The sequence below is a fragment of the Rhea pennata genome, chromosome 1 (genome assembly GCF_028389875.1).
Source record: "Rhea pennata isolate bPtePen1 chromosome 1, bPtePen1.pri, whole genome shotgun sequence".
NCBI classification, from domain to species: domain Eukaryota; kingdom Metazoa; phylum Chordata; class Aves; order Rheiformes; family Rheidae; genus Rhea; species Rhea pennata.
Window position 1 is genome coordinate 192,127,016 of NC_084663.1, and position 17,194 is coordinate 192,144,209.

The following is a 17,194-nucleotide window of genomic DNA, read 5'->3' on the forward strand; positions in this document are numbered from 1 at the left end:
CTTAAGTGATTTTGGCAGTCAGGAAAATGAGAGTGGTAATAGTTCACCTATCTTAAATTACTTCTTCTCAACATCTGCAGCTGTGTTTATACTGTGAGGCTATGCATTTGTAGTGTTTCCAGTAGCCTAGATCCTCCATAAAAGAAGCACCTGTGGAGCTAGGGTGTAAAGGAGCTCCCTGCCTGCACAATCATTTTTTCTTCTTAACATACAGCCAGAACAGCCAGCTGGACAAGAACTACAGGACATCCTGCAAAGTACACTTCTCCTGCAAGACAGATAAAGATGACAGAGGACACATGGGACTGTACATTCAAAGTCACAAATCAAATTGTAGGAGAAAAGTATCAGTAAGAATCTGTTTGTATATTAATGAACTGAAAAATATGCTAATGCTGACTGATTTCTGGAAGAAATAATCTCCTCTGTTAGGAGTCTCTCACACATAAAATGCCTTCCTCCATTCAACACAGTATACACTAAACCAAAAAAGTTCATCAACCAAGTTCCCAAAGCACAAAATGGAGGAACAGCTTCCCTGTTTTAGGATGCATGTCCCCCCCCCCCCCGCCACCTTCTTGAGCACACACAGTAGTTCCAAGTGATTTAAAGCTACTTCTTAAGACAATATAAACTCCAAATGAAGCTTTTCTAGCTGTTAGAACATTTAAGGTCCCTCTCCCACATCTGTTCCCTCATCTTTCACAGTAGAAGCACAAGCCTCTATACAATACTAAAACAGGCCTGCCTTTTTATGAAAGTAGATGGGCAGATAAAGATATGTAGTCACTCAGTTATCCACCAAAATCTCTCCGTCCTTCCTATAGTTAGGTCAAAAAAAAGGCCAAGACGTTCGGGAGAGAAAAATATACAGTATAACCACAAAGACTTGGCTATATGATAGAGGTTAAAATAACCAAAATAAAGAGGATTTTATAAACAAACTTGTGAGGAGCATGAATGTGTAAAAAGAACATTTTCTGACACAGCCATGTTTTTTTCCAAAACTAAGACTCTCTCTATTTCTCTCAGTACTTTCATCTCTAAAAGCACCAACTTTTGTAGGAGCTGAAATAAATTTTAAAGAGTATTTATGGCAGAAGAGAATGCACAATAGCCAAAAATTCCTCCTTCTGAGTGTAACAAAGTTCCTCTGTTGAAAAGCCAAAAGAAAAGAAAAATCCTTTTGGACATGAAATACAGTAATAGGATCATTGAATGTTGTGCATAAAATTTCAGTCCGCAATCAGCAAACCACCACTTTTTTTGTATCTGCTTACTAACCTTCAATCTTCTCACCATCTCCTCTTTAGATATTTTATCAGAGATTTCTTTGACTCCTGGAGGATACGTGATTTTTCCATCGTTGGCTCTTGTCTTCGAATGAGCCATGATTTCACAATTTTAAATCTGTGGGGAAAAAAAAATATTTACAAATCAATGTTGTTTTGCCAGCTTGTGCTCACCTTATCTATCCTACTTTTTCAAGCAGTTAGACGAATCTGAAGGGTCCAAATGTGACCAAGAAATTATATAGACAAAAATCATACAAACAAAGGAAAAAAATGGACAAAAGATTTTGTTTGACAGTTTTCAGTTATCAGTGTTGCGGCAGACAGCAATGATTTTGATGTTCAGATAGACTGTCCTGCATTACAATTATACTTTCAAGAAGTACAAAATGGAAAAGCCAAAACCCCTAGATCACTGAATGTATTTGATCATCACTCTTAGAGATGCAACTAAATCTTGTATCTTATTTTATGAACCATTACCATCACTTGGTAATAATAAATCCTAGGCAGTTTGGACTTTTAGATTTTTCAGACCAGACACTTAAGAGAACCACTTTCCAGACAATTAAATGGAACAAAATTTCCCAGAAAGGCTAAGTAGCTTTAATTTAGTGCAGTGCTTTTCAAAAATGTTACATACACTAGTTTTAAAGATACATATTATTGGCAAATTAACTTTTTTATCTCACTTAAGCTGACAATAACTCAGATGAGCAGTAGATAGAGTATGCTGTAAGGATAGGAACACAGTAGACCAACTGGAAGTCTTTCCTCTCTGCCATAAACCCAAATATTTTAAACAAAAGGCTGCAGACAAGCAACAGTATCTTCTTCCTATGTTCCAAATACAAAAACCACCAAACTATCCAGTTTCTCTATCCAGATTCTCAGTCTCTTTAAGCTGATGGAGGTACAAGATACAATCTAATCCATCTTAAGCCATGCGAAGTTCCACTGCTGCATAGCATGATGCTGTGTGTTGTTTTTCTACTTCCACAAAGGAAAGTGTTACTTAAATAAAAACAATTTTCACAAGACAGGCAACAGTGAATAGAAGTAAATGACATGTACTGGGATAATTAGGATTTTAGAAAAAGACTATTCAAGTGCAATTACAATTCAGGAATGTACTAAAAATACAAAGGAAATAAGATTTCACCATCATCACTCAAATATTTTTGGAAGTTTGAAATATCCTCCCTGTCTCCATCTTCCTGGACTGTAAATTCTGAGAAAGGAATTTCCTCCCAACTGAGCTCCTATACAAGGAGAACCTACATAAGAATCAGAACATCTCAGCACTATAACAGAAAGAGTCAACAAGAATCAACAAAGAAAGATGGGACAGAAACATGTTCTGTAACAGGATGGAATAACCTGCCATAATTGAGACTTACTGGCCTAAAGTAAGGTCATTCTACACAGAGAGAAAATTGGAATGGGAAACATACCCCCTCCAAAAAAATACCCCGATGTATTTTATATGTATCAGTCCACATTTCATGATAGTGTAGAAATTACAGATTTTGCATAAACATTCCTAGCCTTCTGCAAAATAAAAGTTAACATGGATGTTTACATAATCTTTGTAAAGAATACATAGAGCACAAAATATCTTTATTTTAGGAAATGAGGGGAAATGAGGAAAAAAAAAAACATAATCAGACATGAGTTCACCAGAAAGCTAACAGCTTTAAGAAAATACTCATGAAACTAGTTCTGAAAAAAAGCAAGTCTAAATTAAATAATCATTATCCACTTTTCTTAATTGCAAAAGGCCATTTAAGAATAAAAATAAAAAGTTAACACGCCAGATTTCTTCATGAATTGTCAGCTGAAACACCGGGGTACATTTGGCCATTACTATCAGAAATAAAGACAAGCTGTTTTTCCTTTTTTTTCTTTTTCTTTTTCCTTCTTTTTTTTCTTTTTTTTAATATAAGCTGTTTTTTAAGCACTGTTTATCGTGAAATTTTTTTCGATCATTCACTTGCACATCCCTCGAAGAAGCTATTCTGCTCACTTTAGATATCTTTCTTCTATTATTTTTGAGACATACGATGTCACCTCACTATTATATGCACTAAACCACTAGACGTGCACAATATGCAATACAATTCAATAGCTACACAAAAGCCAACTAACTCTATGATTCTGTCATGTCCTCTGTATCTGCATAGAGGTGACATTTGAACTGAGCACTACCTAGTTGTAATTAAAGTAAAAACAGATAATGAGAAAGTGAGGTGAGGAACAAAACATATTAAAGCAACTACTTCTAATACTCCCAGGAAAACATGACATCACTTTTATTCCCTTTATTTTTCCTGACACACTGTTGTGACAGCAAGTACAGCAGTCCCCAAAAACGCTCAGAAAACATAGCTAAGTTCACTTTTGTTGCTGGTTGATGCAGACCTCCCTTTATGGCTTGCAGCTGGGATAAAGTTATATATCACAGCTTACGTCATTTCAACAGCTCACCACAGCAAAAGGAGTCTCGCTCCTCTTACCTTGAGGATACACCAGAGCATCTAGTGCTTTGCTGGACCAAACTCATCAACTCAGAAAAACAAGCTCATCTGGTCTTGAAAAGCGCGTAAGCATTAAAGTTACTTAAAGGGAAGGAATTGGGACTAAGGAAACTGGAGAGCAAAAAATCTCCCTTTCAGCTGCAGAGAGCTGTCAGATCAGATCAACTGGAGTGGATTTCAGCTCAGAACATAGTCGCACTTGGAGTATGTTATGAAATAATTTGAAGGATGGCACTTGTACATAATGGTCAAGTTGAGGTGTCCAGCTGACATGTCCAACTCGCATGCAACCAAGTTTCTAATAAGCTTCAGCAGCATCGAAGGTTCTGGGTTTAAATTTAATGTTCTATATGATCTGGAGAGGAACTACCAGAAATACTTTTTCTCTCCATGAAACACAAGATTGTTGTTATAATTAGAAATGATCAAAACAAATCTTCATTTTTAGTCAACAGGTTTTTTGATTGACATGTGCTGTCCATCAAATTGACCCAAATTAACAAATTCAGAATCTGCTACTACAGAATCCAGACTACCACAAAACAGTAAAGCCTTCTGGAACAATGCAATGTCAGTAGGTGTGGGATTGCATTTCCCTTGCAGCTTTGAGATCTGGGAAATTCATTAAAGAGTGGGGTTCTTGCTGGGAATACACTTTTGTAGGTATTAGGTAAGTGTAATTTCATTTAAACTTTATTTTGCAACTAAAGCAAATTTAAAGCCTGACAACTCTATAGTTGCGTTAGGTATACTACACAACATTCCTCTCAAAGGTACAGAAATCATTAAATAGGAGATCATTTTCTATGAACTTAATATTTCACAGTGAGCCTCTTAAAATTATTTTTATCTTAAAGTTTTTAGGTGTATTCTTTGCCCCTAATGATCAAAGTAATAGAATAATAAAACTTTTAAATATTCCACATAAAAAGATGATATCTGCAAATTTAAGTTAGGGTTAATGTTAGGTTTAACTGAAGAAATTTCATTTAAAAGAAATAGTGAAAAATAAAAATTAGCATTCAACATGAGAAAATTAATTGTTGAAATAAAATTTGTGTAATGGGATAATTTAAATATTATTTAAGTAAAAATAAATTAGCTTATTAAACTCCACTGCTAGAAATTTCTGTTCTTCTAGACTGCCAATATACCTACCTCTGAAAAAATAATGTCTTGAATATTTAAGAGTTTAGGACTACTTTTGTTGTTTTTAACTTGATTCTATCAGAATGGAAGTTTCAGTGATTTCACACAGAGCTACACAAGTGGTTTTAGTTAACTTTTGGCAGGGAAGACAGTGACACAGCTAAGAACAGCAACCTCAAGCTCCGCTGCATCTAGAACATGTTTAACCATGAAAATCTGTAAGTCAGTGTGAAAAGATACTCACTGATTCAGTTTCATATGTTTAAGATTTGTTTTTAAAGATATACTGTGTCTTCTTTTGGAATATACTGGAAGATGACAGATATTTTGAAAGAAGGCAATTCTTTGAAAGCTTCTCTGAGATTCAACACAACCAAGCCAGATGACAGATTTCTATAACTGAAGCTTTAGAAAAAAAGCTATAGTCAATATTGTCAGAAATCCAATGTTATTCCATATACACAATCAGAAGGCAAATAAAAAGGGAAACAGAGAGCTCATATAGGTTTTTTTTTTTTTTTTTTAAGGGGGAAAAAAAGAAATTTGGGACAGATGCTTAGCACAAGCCAGAATGTAAGCTTATCCTAACTAATCATTAATATATGCATCGTTTCTGCTGTTCTGAGAACACAAAAAACAGGTAAGTATAACAAGAAACTTCAACAACATCAACAACAATAAAAAGAACTAAGTAAAATTTAAAAAGCTAACCCTAATACATAGGAAGAAAAAACAATTCAAACGGGCTTTGAATATGTTGAAGATCATAAGCTAAGCCAAGTCTTAAAAAAACTATCCCCCAGTGAAAATAAAACACCTGATCTGAACAAATCTCATTTAAAATATGAGTTTCTCTCCTTTTACAGGAGACAATGAAGGCAGAAGGTCCATTAGGATTTTAGTTATATATGCGCTGCTTCTTTCAACCCAGATGCAGGAGAAACACCTCTGCAACTATTACTTGAAAGACACGGGGAACCAAGAGCAAGCCTGAAAAAGTACGTAGGAAAGCTGATATAAGTAAAAAGGTTGACATGCTAAAATAAGTATTTTTAATATATATAATATATACACACACACGTGCACACACATGGTACAGGGAGAGTGGGAGAAACAAGTACAAGAAAAGAAACAAGGAAAAGAATGAAACAAAATACATACTATTTGTACAACTGTAACAAGAAAATAAATGCATGAAAGAAGTAATAAAAATGAAAGTTGCATTTACTGGTAATTAAAACTGGATGGATTCAAGTCATTTAGCTCCTATGTTAAAGCAGTAAAACTGAAAGATCATATTTAATGCAGTATTATGGTTGTCAAGCGGAGCATGGATAGGGAATAACTCAATACTGTTAGAATTCTTAATAGATGCCATTGCCAAAGTTTGGTCAAATTCAAATAAAATGCAAATGAGTAGTTCTGTATATACTTGGCAGAACTCAATAGTTACCCAGTTCCACTTGTGGGCCATTATACTAAATGCCAAAAGATTCAATATCCAGTTGGTTTCTGTACAGTACATAACTCTTTATGAGTAGCCAAACTACACATATTCTGCTTGCAAAACAGTATAAAGCAGATTATGCATGTGCAAATAAAAGATGGATTATGGTCTTGCATGTTAAATACACATGCAATATACTTAACAGTTCAATAAATATCATTACAGGATGTTAAGTCAATGATCTAAAAGGAGGACTTAAACCACATTCCATTAAATTGCATTTTGTTTGGATGACAGTTCACATGGCCTATGGAGATTTAATTAACTGTGCTAATCATTAAAATAAACTATGCCTTAACATACGCGCAGTCATTTATCTAAAATACTCTTTCAGAGCTCCACATATGCATTTAAATCTTAATCCTTCAGATATTTTATCTTTTCCAAGAGATGAAGGAAGTGCTAGCAAATCAGTTCTTAAATGCCTTGCTAATCTGTCTGCTGTCCTACTGTTGCCTCCTCTTTAGAACCCAAAATAAAGGCATAAAAGCTCAGAGAGGCAGATCAACTTTACAAACATAACCATTTTTGATTTTCAGAACTTCTACTGAATCATACATAATTACATATATATAGTTATATCTGGACAATAGTATTTTGAAATTACAAGATTAAAGAAAGATTCCATAAATTTGACTTATACAAATATTTCCATGTATTTGCAACAAATTTTACAATGAGTGGCTGAGAATAACACTCCCTTTATATTCATATAGCTATTATAAACTTAAGTGAATTTAACAAATTGCTGACATGGAAAAAGCTATAAATTCTAGAGATTCAAATATGTTTTCACAGGGCACGTTATTCCTACAAGAAGGAAGGGTAGCCAAAAGAGAGGATTTGCAAACATTCGGAAACTTTCTCTCCACAGTCAAACAGCATAACCAATGGCCTCTCACTCTCATAGCCACTCTATCAAGGGTGTAAGAACAGTTTAGAAAAAAAAAGTTCCAAGAACATTTTCCTTAAGTTGTTTCAAGTAATACTGGGGAAAGAAAGTCATTTTTTTTTTCCAGCTCCTAAATGGTAACACAGAGTCCATTCTAAAGCTTTTTTTTCCCCCCATTAACATTTGTTCATCACTTCCTAGTATTACTTGCATCAAGTTTTTCCATTTTTGTACCCTCAACATCCCCATATGAATGAATAAGTATAAATAATGATGGCACTGATTAAAATTTTTCACTAAGTTTGTCACTAAGGTTTTTTTTCCCCAGTAACATAGTACACATTAAGAAATTAGTCGAGCTACAATCTGTACAGAAGCTACTACAAAGTATTTTGAAGAGATTATTGGCCAGTTGCAGAAATGGAAGAGGCAGACATCTTTCTTCTTGTGCAAGATTATTAATAAAAAAAATATTCTTACAATTTGTCATTCATGATTTTTTTTAAAACATTCTGTCAAATTCTTGCTAGGTTTCACTGACTGACACCACTGTTCAAGGTCCGATCTGACTTAGGTGTTGAATGCTTTCATTATGCTGGTGCCTATCAAATCTATTTCCATAATAAATCTACTGCTAAGGAGTTACAACTTGGCTAGCCACTCCAAGCTAAAACTTGGCAGGCAATTTTATGCTGTTGAGTAAAAGTCAAAACTTTAGAGTGTTGAACCAAGTGTGCTCATGTAAATTTGAGTCATGTTTCATAGTGATTCAGAGATAATGTCTACAAGAATACTTTCCATTCTCTTTTAAAAATATGTCATACTGTTTACTTAACCATCATTAAATCAAGATACTAGTATATCATTCATGCTATGAAGAAAATATTAGCTTTTTATTTCTACAAGGCAGCATTTTTTTAATTAGAGAGAATCAAAGAATTTATGAAAACTGCTAGCAGCTCAGTTAAAGGTATTCTGAAATGAAGAACCACACTGCATAGGCAAAAGTAACATTCTCAACTAGGGAAGTGATAATGAAAGGTACTGGTTTCACTACAGAAGTCTCACCAGTCTCACCAGGCAATCCTTTGGAAGTCAACATATCAAGTAACAAGGCTTACTTTAATTTAAATTATGTAACACTTCATATTTTTCAACCTTGTATTAGAAAAGATGGCAAAGAGCATTAAGTTTTTTAACATATTCAATAAACGCTTTGTAGAAAATAAGAAGGCACACAGGAAATAATTGAGAAAAAGGAGATATTTCTACAATGTATGAAGGATTCAGGAAGAGAACTGACATGCAAAAATAAGCAGCAAAGCACTAAGGTAAGCCATTGGTACCAAGGTCACATATGCACATGAAAAAAAAAACAGCAAACAACTTATGGTGAATATAGTACTGTCCCTTCTAATTAATTAGGAAACAATCACAGGCAAATCCCCATTTCTGCAAATATTAAGGTTTTCTGAAATTCAGCATTAGAAAGCCTCCCAAAGATTAAGCATAATATGGTATTCAGTGCTCTTATCTCAGCATATAGCTCTCTCCAGTGGCATTGTAGACACTTGCAGCTTCCACAAGATGCAAAAAATGACCTTTCTTAAAAATTTCCACTATTTTTAGATACGTAATTAAAAGCAAAAATGACAAGAATAAAACTTCCTTTTTTTCTGCCATTTAGGAGCAAGTACTGTCACTAAAATACAAGCAGTTCAGAAAACGGATAAGAAACTACAGAACACAATCCACTACTGAACCAGCCAAGAAGTTAATGGATAACACTATCTGTATCTGTAACTGTGGATCTCAATTTGCACATTGCTACCAAGATGAAGTGCATCAATTGCAGGTACCATGGACAAAGTATCTTATTTCTGTGCACAGCTGAAGGAAAAAAAATGCCAAGGAGACTAATTAGAAGATCATAGCAAAAGATTCTGACAGAGAAAAAGAAAAAAAAAAAACTGAACAAAGGAATGCTGATAGACTTTTAATGTTCAATTATTTGTCCTAGAAAGTGGAAAAGACTGTAGGCTCATAAAATATGGTATTTGTAAAACAAACATCCACAATATAACTTTTCCCTAATATTTAGCTATCTCATTGCTTTTTAGGTGGTCTTATCATTATTCAAACATACAATGTAAAAGCATAAAGAGACAAGTCTGTAACAGGCAGAATCTATTATCAGTTCTCAGAATGCTTAATATTGAATGCAAAGTACATGACAACATTACATAGAAACACTGCAATGGCAAAAAAAATGGAAATAACACAAAAAAGTACAATGAGCAGTTCAAATTGGCTTGGACTTGAATTTGGCTGGACAGAAGCATGGCAGTTTTCACATAATAAACTTACTAAATATTTGCAGTACTGTACTACATAATTTGTTTTACTGTACAAAAATACATCTTCATAAAGGAATCAAAAAGGAATGCATAAAAGAAGCTGTAAATAGGCAAGATGTCACTATACTCATAAAACCAGAAATGCAGTTCTTGCTTAAACCAGTTCAGACAGAGGATTTTGTGAAAAGAAAACCTTTTTTGGAAGGGGGCAGGAGGGATTAGGGAGAAGTTTAAGTCAGAGAGAAAGTCATTACATTTTTTACATCAACCCTTTCACCTTAACATTCAAATGATGAAACTTTCTCACATACTAAAGGTCACTAACAAAACACTACGAAGTTTTAACTTCATTAGAAAAGCTGGAAACACTTCCTGTTAAGATTTCTCGATTATGTCCATTAAAAAAAAAAGCGTATTTTTTCAATTATTTCAGCTTTGAAAAACTTGAAATACTTAAGACTGATAAAACACATATAACAGGTGTTTAATAGCTCAATCACTTAAGATAATGAATCCAAGACAAAATAAACTCAACATAGCACAAATTGACAGAGCTATCTTTTAAAAGACTAGGTTCCCTACCCTCTAGGGTACAAAAGAGAATTTAAGCCAGCAGTACTCTACCACAAATATATTCTATCCTCCATGAAAATTTGCCCAAAGCCTCCGAAAAGCCACAAGATACTCTCTACAGACTCTTAATTTTAATAGTGCAATCTACAAAAATTCCATCTCTATTGATTATATTCATGCTTGTGCAGCCTAAACTTAATTCAAATCATGCTGAAGTATAAGTGAGAACCCAGTCATAAAAACAAATTGGTGTTTACACTAAGGCATGGTCTAAGCAAGACTAAAAATGAAACTGTATATATTGATCCCATGCAAAAGATCAGAATTCTCCCATCTTTCTTGCTAACGTTATGGCAGTAATAAGAAAAATATTAACTTAGTTGCTCAAACAGAAGGCTCAAACTAATGGCTACTAAACTGAAATACCAATGTTCACATGAAGTCATACTTTTTGGAGATAATACCGACCAGACTGAAGAATAAAACACAGTAATTTAAATACTACAAAGCGAGAGCTAGGAGAACTATGTAAGACTACAAAGCTTACAGAAGTCCATTATGTCTGCCACTGGTAAATGAAGATGGCTCATTTCACACATGGGCTTATCTTGACATATGTGCTTTCCTTGAGGATTTATTCTCACTGCTGTACAGGCAATCTGTCAAACACTGATCCAAATATCAAGCTCTTAGATGCAAGGAATGATGCAAAGATTGATTCAGGACAGGAACAATTATTATTTCAGAGGTAGTTGAGAGCAACATTTGAAATAGCTTCTACGTGACCAAGATAGAAAAACTGTGTGGAAATCAAAGTTATTAGGCAATTATTTTGCCCCCCCCCCAAAAAAAAAGAGCCAATTGGGAGAAATTCAGTCAATATATTAATTTTGTAATTCATCTGGATTCTTTAGGGGATACTTTTGAAATACAGTACCCTGACCTTCCAGCCCTGGTGAGAAACCTGACATATTGGTGCGCCGAACACATTTGGCAAGGGATATCCACGCAATCTTGCTTACGCCTCCAGAAAAACAGACAATGTAACTTAGTGGAATTCTCACTATCAGTTGAGATCATAAATGTAAGTATTCTGAATGCCTTTAGCATTTCCCAGCTAATGAACAACAGCACATGGATCAGCCCCAGGACAATTCTGCTTCCATTTCACAACATGGAAGAGTCACACCAATATTCCAAAAAGATAGTAAAAGTTCACTACATTCTCCCTGTGCTTTTGAATGCTACAATATTCAGGTGAGGTAGTACAGTCTGTCCATATGAACTTCCTGGAAAACTGTTCTCAGAGGAAAACAGTACAAAATACTTCTGCTCTTCTGTCAGGCAAAGCACATACACACATTAGGAAGACCAAAACTATCCTCTATATCACACTTACCCAGGATATAGATTATTCCCTAGCAAATATACACATGATGAAACTGAAACTTGGCAAACAGCATCACAGAAGTATGTAACCCTTTAAGACATGGTTTTGTCAACATTTAGATACCATGAACGTTTATGTATAATAGAGAAATATCAATATTGCTTGAGTAAATTCTCTATTTTAAAAAGGGATAAACTGAAAATAAAAGAAGTGATTTGATTTGAAGACCAAAATAAATTCAACATAAGTGCAAGGAAAGGTTTCATACTAAACTGAATGAACAATCGCTTAGTAAGAGATATGATCAAAGCCCTCAAGGAATAGGAGTTACACCATGGAGACCAGGAAATACAGAACTAAAGTCAGAATTAGAATGAAACTGAGCTAGTCAATGTAAATAGAAGAGAATATTTTCTAAAGATAAAAAAGGGGAAATGGCAATATTGCATAAATTAATGTATCCATAGATATGCATATGTTTAGAAGGATATCATATTGCTCTAGGATAATTTCTATTTGATCAGTCTACGATGAAACAAATTGTGTTTTCCTTTCTCTGAAAATCATGTATTATCTGAGCTCTGAATTGGAAAGCATAGTTAATACACAGATGAATTACATCATCTTTCAAGAAAACATTAAGACAAGACTAAAAAAACCTGAAACACTATTAAGTAGTATGGTCAAAGCAAGAATTACCACTATCAGCTCAAAAAAGAAAAGTAAAACAACCTGAGGATGAGGAAGGCTCATGTACTGATGATCATAGCTGGGAGTATACACTACTGCTATGCAAACACAGTTCCGGACAAGGTACTCCCAAAAAAACCAATCTCTCTCTTTATATAAATTTCTAACACTGATATTTAGGCACTCTGGCAAAAACTTGCTTGGAATACTAGGTCTTGTTGTTGCACTATGTACAATTGTCAGCACCTATAGTCAAGATAATTAATTCAAAGCAGAAAAGATAAAGTCTATGACATCAGAACAACCTACCTACAGAGGAGACAAGAAGAGATGGTCAGAAGGATAAGCCTGAGAAGAGGCAGAATACACTATAGATGTCAGAAAAACTGAAAGATCTTTCCAAGTTAAAGAAGAACAATAGCTCAAAAATAAATAGGAACATTCTAGTCAATGAATAAAACTAGATTATATTTAAAACTAGAAGTTTTATCAGTGTTTTCAATGTTATAAAGTTTTTCTGAATAATTTTCTTATTAGTAATTGAAGCAAAATACCCAAATAGGTGAGAATGATTTTTTTTCCTTCCTCCAGCAGTTGGAAATGAAGCAAAGGGAGGGAATTATTATCTTCCTTTACAATAACTGTATTTTCAAAACAGCATAATAATTCTAAAATGTAACAATAAGTCTCAGATATACTGCATTACTGTTAGAAAGTTAACACTTTTAGTATTTATACAAAAGGAGAAAATAAAGCATGCAAAAGCGCCATGGATGCCCCAGGATGCAGGGAGAAGAGTAAGAAGATGACGACACAGTGCAGAAGACTACGGACAGACAGGAGCTACAAATCAAATTGGTCTCCGTATTGCCTGTGGGAGAAAACAGCACTTGGGATCAGTAGCTGATTTGACAAAAAATTGTCTTTATTAAGCCTTACTGTGAAAGCCTCACAAAAATTGTCAAGAGTACTAGCATACTACCACAGAAGAAAAACAATATTTTATAAGATTTTGGAGATGGAGAACAAATACAAAATTATTTAGTGACAACAAAGAGTTTGTATACAGAAATGAAGTTGCCTCCAATGCCTAACTTTGTATACAGTGATAAAAAAAAATCTAAACATCTACACCCTATTACACCCGAAAGATACGACCACAAAATTATTACAGAGTAAACAAAAATCAGAATGCCCTAAACTCTCTATCCTAACAAAAATAATGGGCACAGCTGTCATCCTGCAGAAATCGGAGATAAACAGGAACTCTTAACAGAAACTCTACTAGCCTCATTTATAGGAAAAGTCAACAAACAGAAAGAAGTTAAAGAAATGCTAGTGGGAAGGTTTGAATTGTGGGACTCAAAGGAAAGCCTGAGTATTGCAAAAATAAGATGTTGCACTACATAACACTATGTCCAGTCCTGATCAACATGAGTTATGAATGAACATTTATATTAGGGTTCCATACAGAAACTGAGTGCTTCACAAATAGAATTTTTCTACATTGATGCCTCGTGTCAGTTTAGCTTCTGTCTTTTTTTCAGGTAACTACATCATTTTTAGTCAAACTTCACATAAGTGAAATATCACGTAAGAGGTTTTTTTCAGTCTATGGGTATCTGGTTTGCTGGCATGTACAATCATAGAATCATACAATCAGTAAGGCTGGACCTCTGGAGATCATCTAGTCCAACTTCCTTGCTCAGCAGGGTCACCTACAGCATGGTAGACAGGGTTGCATCCAGGCAGACTTCAAATATCTCCAGAGAAGGAGACTCCACAACCTCTCTGGGCAACCTGTACCAGTGCTCTGTCACTCTCACAGTGAGGAAATTCCCCCTCACGTTCAGGTGGAACTTCCTGTGATTCAATTTCTGCCCACTGCCACTTGTCCTGTAACATGAGAGAACTGAAGAGTTTAGTGTCCCTGAAGACGGAAGAACCACCAATGGCTGTGTTACAAGATACAGATGAACTGAAGACTTACCACAGTCAGGTGATTTAAGTCTTCTAGTAGTAGGTTTTTAAAACCACTGGACTAGAAGAAACTACCCAAGTAACTGAGCCCAGTCATCTGCTATCATAGATAAACATGCCAGTAAGATCACTTTAATAAAATGATCAGGGGAAGACTGTTGATGTTTCAATGTCATCTGCAAAGTCTAGCTTACCTTTGACATCTATCTCTATGCTTCTTGACCAATATGTAGCTCTTTGCCAGTGAAGGATCTCCATTTATGCCTATAACTTCTTTTCACTCCTATATAATTATTTATCCCTATGAGGTTGTGTTTTTACCTGGTTTAATTACAAACAAGACTGTATGCACCACTGGCTTACAGCTATTCCAAGCCCTCTCTACAGTGAATTTTTGAACTCTGTAGTTTGTTTTCTCTTTTGAAGGGGAAGTATCTTATTCTTTTAACATTTTTAACTGGAAGCATTTGAGGTAAGCTAAAGGAAAGCTAATAAAATATAAGTAGTAATGACAACAGTTTCAACTCATCACTTGCATCTTCACCGCACAGTGATAGCCCAGCTCTGTGTGGATTACAGCATAGATTTGCTTTGATTCAGGCTCAGATCTGTACTTATATAAAGGATGTACACCCTATCTAGCTCACAGACACAGCAACACTTTTGAACATCCCCCAAGAAGTACAAAAATCTACCCAGGAGAAAAATGTGAAGCACATCAGCATTAAAAAAAACCCCAAAGTCAGAACACTAACACTTAAAGGAAGTTACAGTAGAAAATTCAGTAAAAACTAATCTTCAGCTGTGGTTAAACACCTATGTTTTCATAACAGAAAGGAAAAAACTTTAAAGGTATTAATATAGACAGGGTTGCTTGTATCAAGATGTGATAGCTCAAAGAGTTTCCACCTATTTCTTACAGCAGAGTAACTGTTCATGTACATGTTCTAGGTGCTTCTCTCCTGGCTCCTCGTTACTTCTCTTCAAATTATAAGGTTAACATAGTTAAGCCTTGAGACTAACAAAAGTTTCTGGCAAATCCTGTTGACAACTGAATCCATCACTAATCCACCTATTTGCTCATAGTTACTGCTTTTTCAGCAGAAAAAGCTGGAATTGTCCATATCTTGGTCAGATTCTTAGCTCAACAGACACCTGCATTAAAGTCTAAGTTAAAAAGCTCAGTTTAGCAGAGGAACAACTGAGTCACTGACACATATTTACTTCTGCCAAATGAGCTGTAGGGGCCAATGAGTTTTATCAGACAATTGGAGAAGAAAGTTTAGGGGTTAAGGGGAAGGCTTTCAACTGGGAACCAAAGATATGAGGAGGGAGGCGAGAAAGACGCACACACGCACAGGGTTCAAGAACTTCCAGGCTGTAAGTCTAAGAATCACTGAGCAAGGTGAACAAGGGAGTAGGATTTCTTGGGCAACAAAGGATTAGAATCAGAAGCCTGAGTAGATATCAGGACCAAGCAGGCAGAGAAGTCAATAGAGAAATAGAGAGAGGCCATAGCAGAAAGGTCAGCTGCAGGGACAAAAAATAGTACACATCCACTAGAATTCAATCCTTTCCAGAGCCTGTAATAGAAACTAGAATCATCATATTAATTATACCACTCTTCTACCAATAATGAATATTCGCAAGAATCCACTGAAAAGTGCTCCTATTTCATTCCATTTAATGCTGGTTAGCAGAGTAGTAACTTATCGCTACTAATAGCATTCCATTAATCTAATTAGTAGTAGCTACATGTAGCTAAAGGTTACAATCTAATGACTCACATGAGCACATCCATACAATGAATTTGTTTAGGAAGTTTCCTAAAAAAAAAATAAAAAAAATTAAAAAAAAAAAAAAGAAGAAGGAAGAGTAAACGTAAGTTAAAATGACATTAAAGTTGCAAAAAACAGTTGTTGTTCAGAGTTTGGAAACTTTGGAATGAAGACTTCTCATACAATATTAAATACAATAAGTACAAATAAGTTGATCTACCTGATCCTTCACCACTTTTTTCCACCACAGGACTTCTGTCTCATTCAACATTAAGAAAATAGTCCACTTAAGCAGTGATTACTCATTTTTTTTCCTTGTCATTTAATGTGCATCCCATGGTATGCACTATTTAAACCCTGCTCTGATAAGATTTGATTTCCTACTGGGCTTCTATATGGGACTCATAACTATAGTATGCTAGCATGCCATAAAAATTAACTTACTTTAATGTTTCCACAAAGTAGGTATTATTCTCATTTTAGAAATGACTAACCTGAGTAACAGACTGTACTTTAAAAAACATTCACCAATTTTGAATGCACAATTAGAGAAATTTAGAGCACAACTTTCAAAGCATCCGTATTACTACACTACGTCTGAGAAGAGAGCCTCTGTTAAGCCAGGCAAAAGAGAAGTCAGGGTCTAAAGCCTGTCATCCAGGAAATCAGCATACTATTAATAAGCACTTGTGAAAAATTAGTTAAGCAGACTTATCTGGCATCACAATAAACTGACAGAAAGAATAAATTCCAGTATTTCAAAGTGACATTCAACCACCCAAATCATAAGATATGATTTCTCTTCCCACAGTCCCATCAATTCATTTCACATTTTCCAGCTTTTGAAGCACATGACAACCATCTTCGATATGCAGCTCTAACTCCTAAATAAAGCAAGATGAAAGTCTTCTATAAATTATAAGATTAGCCTAACATACATTTGAGAGAGAGAGAGAGAGAGAGAGAGAGAGAGAGAGAGAGAGAGAGAAGAAAAGGAATGAATTAAAACAGCTTCCTAATTTTTAAGAGAATTAGCAATTTGTGTAGTT

The 17,194-nt window shown here is 34.9% G+C and overlaps 1 protein-coding gene across 5 annotated transcripts in view; it reads right to left on the minus strand.

Moving 5' to 3' along the window:
- PDS5B (PDS5 cohesin associated factor B) overlaps positions 1-17,194 on the minus strand; it is a 119,976-nt gene that overhangs the window by 97,575 nt on the left and 5,207 nt on the right. For all 5 annotated transcript variants that reach the window (XM_062567121.1, XM_062567122.1, XM_062567119.1 and 2 more), the window contains exon 2: positions 1,285-1,410. In XM_062567121.1, the coding sequence (XP_062423105.1) occupies positions 1,285-1,392 (108 nt within the window). In that variant the 5' untranslated portion in view covers positions 1,393-1,410. The remainder of the gene's footprint in view (positions 1-1,284; positions 1,411-17,194) is intronic.